The 8,771-nt window shown below is 31.4% G+C and overlaps 1 protein-coding gene across 1 annotated transcript in view; it reads right to left on the minus strand.

The window, feature by feature from the left end:
* Window positions 1–2,946, minus strand: part of LOC105627583 (protein RUFY3) — a 15,793-nt gene extending 12,847 nt beyond the window's left edge. The window contains 8 exon segments of the mRNA XM_012208865.1: window positions 92–232; window positions 385–501; window positions 572–734; window positions 826–989; window positions 1,100–1,307; window positions 1,739–1,848; window positions 1,923–2,101; window positions 2,586–2,946. Of these exon segments, the coding sequence (XP_012064255.1) occupies window positions 92–232; window positions 385–501; window positions 572–734; window positions 826–989; window positions 1,100–1,307; window positions 1,739–1,848; window positions 1,923–2,101; window positions 2,586–2,946 (1,443 nt within the window).
* Window positions 2,947–8,771: the final 5,825 nt, after the last annotated feature.

The raw sequence follows: 8,771 nt of genomic DNA on the forward strand, positions 1-8,771 counted from the left end.
ACATAAAGTTTAATAAAATAATTAATTAGATAAAGTAGACTATATCACGAGATTAAAAATTATACAAGAATAAAGTTGCAAATTACACCACCTGCAGCTTTTTGTACATTTCCAAGTTGATTAATTTGATATCCTCCAGCTGACGCCTTAAAGATATTATAGTATCTTGTTTCTCATGTATATCCTTCTCTAACAACTTCATAGCTACTTCCATTTCAGATTTCATGCTAATCTATATAAAAAAAGATAAAAATACTTATCATAATCACTATTTTTTTTTACTTAATTTTAAATAAATCTATCGTTGTAGGAAAGTATTAAGAGTTGTAATATTCTATTCATGTAAAGATACAGAAAAAAGTATAAAACAATATTCTTATTAACCTGCAATTCTAGTTCTTTTTCTAGATCTTGCCGTGATTTTTTTTCAGATTCTATTCTGCATCTAAGTTCTTCAATTTCAGCAGTCGTTTCTGTTATTTTAAGAGGTATTTTTCCATTCTGAAATTAAATCAATCATTCAGTAATACGTCAATCTATACGTAACATGAAATTTTGATTGCATCAATACCTCGTTTGCATCTTTAACTTCAATACCAAGTTCTTTTTTTAATTGTCTATTCTCTTCTTGAAGCGATAAAATATTATTTTTAGCAATAGCAAGATCTTCTTTCATAAGAGCATTTGTTGTCGTCAGAGATTCTACTTTAGTTTGGAGATTCGTTACTGTTGCACTAAAAATGACAGAAGAAATCAAAAAATCGTATAATAACATTTGTATGTATGCGCAATATTTTGTTTAAAATTTGTGAAATAAATGTTTACTTTAAATGTCTGTTAAGTTCTTCGATATAATTCTTTTGATCAAGCACTGTAGTCATATTGTCGGTTTCGAGTTCATCATCTGGCGATTCGCCAGGTATATGATTACTATTGCGTAGATACAGTGAAAAGTCGATTACGCCCTGCTGGCAATCGAGGTCTTCTTCCTGTCACAATAGTTATAATCGATCTTGAGTTAATATCATTATTACTTTAATTAAACGCAATCATGCACACTTTCATATACGTGAAAGACGCGACAATAATCCAAACTGACCTTTACACAGAAGTTGCAATCGATTACATTTAATCCCACTAACAAACCCATTACTACGATTGCCTCTTCGCTCATCATTAGAGCATCTGGTTCAAAGTATTCGGACAAAATATCATCTTTGTGATCTATCAGAACTTTGAGATAATCTGCTAATTTCTTTTGCATCAATGCCATACGCAGCCAAGCCCGCGCCCTACCCATAGCCGTCCTAAAAATGATAGCGATTTCAAAATATTATATTTCAGACTTGGTAATTACAAAAAAAAACCGATGAAAATGTTAAATTAATTTAAATTCTAAAATTATTAAATATAATTGTACTACTAAAGAAGTAAGAAAAATATAAAGAAAAGATATAAAGATATAAAGAAAAAGAAGAAAAATATAAAAATAATTTTAATAATAAGGAACTTTTTAAAAAATTCTAAGAACAATTCTTTGAGAAAATCTAATTTTGCTCCATCATTGATTAATATAAACTGTAACGATAACATTTTAACAAAAAATCCTAACATAAAATATTACATGCGTATTTCATTTTATCACAGATAAAATATAAGCTATACATCTTGTTAATTAATTGGGCACATTCAAGCAGGTAGATATGAATCACATTCTGAGAATAAAAATATGCAGTACCTAACAGTAGGTAAATCACGAATGCTGGACGTAATATCTTGTGCTTCAGAACAATATTTCTCTACGAGCTGAAGAATATCCCATAGCTCCTTTTTGGGTCCGAGAAGACCCTGAAATCGGAGGCCTGTTAATATCAGGTTGTAAAAATTACTCCTTTGTCTGCACGAACGGCATTAAATTTTACCTTCTTCGGCCGTAAACCATGCCTAAGCACATGTTCAAGGACGATGAAAAAATGTTGCAATGGCATATGATCAGAATCGAGCATACGACCATATTTCAAGGATGTTTCGATCAGCTCCTTGACGATTAATTTCGAAATGTTAACGAGATTACTCCTCTCGATGATGACTGGATCACGTGCTGCAAAAACAATATGTGTGTGTTCTAACTTGCAGTATGATCTCAATTAATTTCCCTCGTTAAAAGTAACTTCAAATTCGACGACAAGTATCTAATCCTGAATATATAAATATCCTAAAATCACAATGGTACTTAAACGATGTAAAAATGATTGCATAGCATTTGTGCGTTAATTTTATGATTTCATACGTTCTATAATAAATAAAATATAAATAAAGAAGTGTAAAACAGAGTAAGCAGAGGTTTGCAATGGTTATTTAAAAAATTTAGTTATTTAAAAAATGCATTCCAATCAAAACGTCCACGGTAAAGCATGACAAAAAGGAAAAAATATTTTTTCCATTATAAGCGAGAAAAGCGAAACTTATTCCCGTATAAATGTCAACACAATTAATCAAATTTTGCTGTATGAAAAAAACTGATTCAATATCTAAATATATCCCAATAATTAAAACGAGCGAGTGCAGTAACATCCAGTACAGACACAAGCTGGAGACGTGCTGCAATGGCGGTGGACTTGGCATAATATCGCGAAGCTCTCGCTGTTCGGGAAGCTGTTGCTGATGGTGATAATGGTGATGATGATGAGCATGATGATGATTAATACCACTAAGAGCGAGCGGTGGTGAAGGTGACTGTTGCATTGAATCTTGGAGTGAGAATTCGACATCCTGAAGCTCCTTTAAACAGAGCCACTCGCCATCTACCGACACTCGAAAATTGCACAGATATATTGTGTCCTGGGCACCAGCCATATCTTCCTCCAGCATGACCCCGCCGTGATGTACACCACCGTGATCGCCCGGCGGCCGCAATTTAAGACCAGTCAGAGATTCCTGCCGCATAGAAGACAATTCCTCTATCGCCGCTATCTCAATCGATCTTGAAGATTTATGTGATATCTTTCAACGCTTGTTCACTATTATATAGACGATTTTTATTTCCTTCAGTAATAATTTCCATAGATTGAAATAGCTCGTTTTATTTGAGATAGATTTTTTTTCGTTATTAAAATAATGAGTGGATCAGAATTAATAAGCGTCGATTTGTTCTTCCAATATCTTTTTTTTAATCTATGGATCTATTACTTCACAATATTAATTTGTTCAATGCTGCATAGTAGAGAATTTTCTTCTTCTGTTACATCGATCAGCTGATAGAAAAATGTGTCGCAATGCATGAGTCACCAGTAAATGATGATATATATATATATATATATATATATATATATATATATTGCAATCAAATTTCACGTTATTGATAAATTAGTATATGTTAATTGTATTGCTGTTTCTTGTTATTTCTTTAGATATTATCCTTCGATCAGCTATTTGTCTCTTGAAGACAAATAGATGCTTGTTTTAATAAGCAGTGCTCCAATTAAACTGCAGGTAGCGAAGAGATGGCAAATCTCAGCTTAGGCGAAGAAGAAATGATAAACGCGCACTAATGCGACTACATCGTAGTACAATGATATGATTATTCGCTCACAAAGCGGCGCGTGTTCAGGAATCAGCGCACTTATAGAAACAACTTGAAAATCGTACGGAATGTCGAGCGAGGAAAATTTCACGTCGAAAATAGCGAGAGCGCCGGCAAAATGTGGATATTGATTTTCCCGCTGACTTTGCCTCCATCTACGATAATCAATATCGGGTATATCGCTGCGCATTGCTATGTGGTGCTGCCATCTTTTCTGTATTGCTTTACCGGTATAACAGCACGCAACAATAAGAATAAAATTTGCAAAAATTCTCATAGAGAAGAGTAGGATAGTAAAACGAAAGTAAAGAGGATAATTTTGATATTTCGAAGATTTTATTTTGATATTTCGAAAAGATCAATATATTATACATAATTATAAATGATTAACATTTTAAAATATTTTTTAATATTATTTCATTTGAACTATAATTTTTAATATATATTCATGTCACGTAAAATTAAAGCAGCCGTAAATACAGGTTTATTATATAGAAAATTTAACATAAATAACTTCATTATAATTTTCATATCACATCAATTAATTACAAAAAAGAAACAGCATTAAAAATATCCGATATCGTATTAAAACTAATATCAACGTACCATTGTATTTAGTCTTCTCTTTTCTTTTCGTGATTATTTGCGTGGTAGATAACCTTGCACATAGCACATGTCAAGAACACATGTAAGAGATCATTGCTCTCGACAATGCACCATCACTTGATATTTGTAAAGTCCGCACGCCGCGCAAACAAAGATACAGAAATTAATAATACATAATAATGTACTGATAAAAAAGTTTAATGAATCTCACAGTAAAATTAATTTAGGTCATTGAGGTGAAGATGCCACACTTAAGCTTTTATTCTTGAATAACTTCTTAATGTTATTAAATTAACGAAAAAATATTATATATATATTCTAGCAATCTTTCATACAAATCAATAAATTAAACTTTTGATGTTTTATATTATTAAAAAAAATTGATATATTATATTTTGTAAAAGTAGCATCTTCCTCCTATATATACGAGTAAGATGCCATCTCCTATGGAAAAAGATATCACAAACAATTAAATAATGTGATGCAATGTAAACTTGCATATTTTACTTATTTAGTCTATAATCAAGGGTTTTAAACTATAAGAACATAAAGGTATGATAAAACATAAATTGACGAAATATGAAAGAGAGTAATGTAGGAAATAAGTTGGACATATTTTTGTTCATTTAAACAGCATTTTTTGTGGGTTTTGTATTTATTATCATCTTATCCCCAAGTATAAGAGGAATATTCACTTGCAACTTTTACGCATATAAGAATATTACAAATTATAATCTACAGGATGCATTATCAAAATCCGGACAAATCGAACAATTTTTTTAAACAAAATGTTTTTAATGAAAAATTAAATATTACAAAAAATCCTTTTTATCCTTTTTGGCACTTAGGGAATCCCTATAGAGCACAATTCAATATCCTCCATTAGCTTGAATGACGATGATTAGCTCTATTCTCGATCTGAAGCGTTCGCACGCACGCCGTAATGTAGCGGTGTCCATGACGATGAATGCTGTTTCAATAACAGTTCTTAATGACGTCACATTGGGATGCCGAGACTTATTTGTGATCTTTTCAACTATGCTTCATACGTAGTCCAAGGGATTTAAATCTGGGCCGTTGGGAGGCCAGAAATAGGAACCGAGGCAAACAACTCGGCTTGTCCTGGCAGCAGAGAGCATGTCATATCTTTAATGTGTATGATTTGTATCGAAGGTGTCCTCCTCGGCAATTCGACGCATTGTTGGCTCCCTTACACCAACAATTGATGCTAATTTTCGCAACGATTGCCCTGGGATCATCCGAAATCAACACTTGAGCCCTTTCAATGACTGCGGGGGTCCTCGCGGTGCGTTCTTTCGAATGACTCTTTCTCGCAGGCATACTGGAATCTTCGTTGGACTGTTTTAAAGCATATTTTGCCACAATGTCATAAACAATTGATCTCGAGTATCCAAAGAATCGAATTATTTCCGTTGCTGAGTGCCCAGTGCGAAGGCCTTCGATGATCGCGGATTTTCGATTATACTCCGCATTTGGTTTCAACATCGCAGCCATCTTGAGAATGACTGTTTACTAAAAGCATCAGGCTTTCTCGGACGCCAACAACAACCTCTGGCGGAGGCACAATATAGCGGAAAATTTAAATTGAAATTTATCCGGATTTTGATGACGCACCTTGAATATTATCCACATGACCTCCAGGGAACACTAATTAAACATATATCATTTGCTCGATTTTACACTAAGCATCGAAATACAGCTCTTAGTTATTAACAAATATTACAAAGAGCATATTTCATGATCTATCTTTTCGTATTTCGTATAATTTTTACGAATCGATTTTGGCATGAATTATTATGTTCATGTTTCTATTGATAACTGCGCAATTGTTTACCACACGTTTTTGTATAATCAGTATGACCAATATTCAATAAAAAAATTCTAACAAAGTGACATCTTTCCCCTTATGGCATCTTCCTGAATTACTTTACATTAATTCAATAAACTTGATTAAATTTGTTACATATAAAAATATTTTCATGTATAAAGAAAGATTTAAATTTTGATAATTGTAAGTTAAATAAAATAAAAATTGAAAATCAACACTTAATTAAAAGAGATTTGATTAAATAAATATTGATTTTTATTGTAAGTGTTATATAGTTATATAGTTTATATCAATTTGTATGTCTTCGTTAATATAAAATTTAATTTATATAGAAAATTTAATTTATATAGAAAAAATAAGTAAAATATAAATTCCCGAAATGAATTACTATTTTTACTTATATTTTTCCTCACATTCTTCAAATTCTCCAAATTAACATAAAATTGAAGCATATAAGATGAAGATCGGGGTTGAATCCGCCGATTGATTAAGTCGATCTCGCACGGAGCTTCATGTTATATTTCAATCATTTTATTTCATATTATTTGTTAATATTTGTTGTAAAATACAGTATAGTTGTAAAATACTATATAAAATACAGACACGAGATAAAATTTGCGTGTGTGTTACGTGTTACGACAAATAAAAGCACAAATAATTTAAAATAGTTATAGAAATTCTTAAAACATATAGATGTTAGTTGGTATTTTGTAAGCTTTTATAGCGTTTATATCTTTTAACAAGAAATAATAATTATAAGAAATTCAAAAATAATCGAAAACTTTACGTTTAGAAGCAAGACAAAAATCAATTTTTTATTTAATCATTTTTTATTTAAATCATTTTTTTATTTATTTACTCCTTTTGTCTATCTTTAAAAACTTATATAGTGTTGTTAATTTAATATTGTTTGGAGCGCATTATTTAAAGTCATAATTCAAATTCTTAATCATATTATACAAAATTATAAAAATACATACCACACGATATATTAAAAACTAAGTCTCTTGTCTCTAACATATAAATTTATAATTTAATTTAATTAATAACACAAAATGAAAATGTTATAATCCATGCAATAAGAAAAGTACAGTTGCTTGCAGCTTCATTGTTATACATATCTGACATAATTACGTAATTATTGAAACATGTGTTATCTATATAGAGTTTATACAACGTCTTTAGCTGACAGAATGATCGTCAATAAAGAAACAATAATAATGACACGTGGGCGCATAGTACATCCACGCGCGCTTAACACGCGGGCGCCAAGCTGAGCCCGCGAGCGCCGAACTTTTAAAAAGCGCGCCGAATCATGGGACCATGCAACCATCGGACTGTGTACTCACGTCTCGGCAACCACCAGGCATCGAGTTTTCTGGGTCTGGACACGACGAGATCGGGCCATTTGTCCTCCCGTATGGAATAACTTGACGGCGAACGTGAGACACTTTTTTCGTTTTCGTCGGACGCGAGGCTACCGGTGAGCGATTTCTCGGACGGGGATATTGGCAAACCGTCGCCACTCTCTGCGGCCATGTTTACGTTCCCACTGTCGACTAACGGCGCATTCACCAACACAGAAACGTTCATATATGTATACGCACGCGTAAATGTGTTTGTATCTCTCTGTTACGACGGCGAGTATGCGAGTAGGCCGCGCATCATTCCTTTTGCCAACACGTGGTAAGAATTCATGCAGCACACTCACGCCTATCAGATTCTGTCGGATAAACATGGAAATCAGAATAACATAAATTGAAACAAATGTAGACAAGTCTACCATTGAGCTTCTTGGAGAATGATTGATGAACTCTTACCGAATAATTGAGAATATTAAGGCTTACAATTGAATCAAGAGATGATGTAAAAATTATGATATATAATCACAACTTTGTGTTGACTTTTCACGAAGTAAAAATCTAATGCACGAATGAAAATGATTATTTGATCTACGTATTTCCGTTTTCTGGAAATAATACCTAGATGTTTTATATGATTTTTATTGGCATTAAAATGTATCTCTTAAAATGTATATATTATCATTTTTTTATATGTATGCGGGAACGAATAAATTCTTGTTCTATTATCTTTCAGAATCTTTCTCATACACTCCGCTTATTTAATTTTAACTCTCTGTCTGCAATCTTGGTCACTTTTAGTAAAAGTAAAATTTAGTGTACTCTCAAATTTTTTTGAAATAATGAAGATTTAGTTTTTTAATGTTAAGTTATACATTTTTAAACAAATTTCTATTTTTTTTTATTTATTTTTGCTCAATTTCAATTTTTATTAAATGAAGATTTTAACATTTAATTTAAAAAACTTAGATTACAGAGAGAAATTTTAACATTTAATTTAAAAAACCTAGATCACGTAGATTTCGCTTGATATGTTTTTTTTTAATGGAGAATATATTGACAAATATATTTATATCTAATTACCCTTTATACAGGGTGTCATTAAAATATGGCACCACCATTAAAATATGACCAGGTAGAGTGCACTAAACTGAGTCGAAAAATTCTCTACCATTTTATAAGTTTCACAATGTTAACGAAATATTAATTACTAAAAACCGTTAAATATTGATTTTTAATAATTTTTTACTTAAATACTATCAACTTTTTAGTATTGCATTTTCTTATTTTTACCATCATGAGAAAATACGGTATTAAAAAATATATATAATAATAATATATATATTATATTAATTATATATATANAATATAT

Source organism: Atta cephalotes (assembly GCF_000143395.1).
Source record: "Atta cephalotes unplaced genomic scaffold scaffold00009, whole genome shotgun sequence".
NCBI classification, from domain to species: Eukaryota; Metazoa; Arthropoda; class Insecta; order Hymenoptera; family Formicidae; genus Atta; species Atta cephalotes.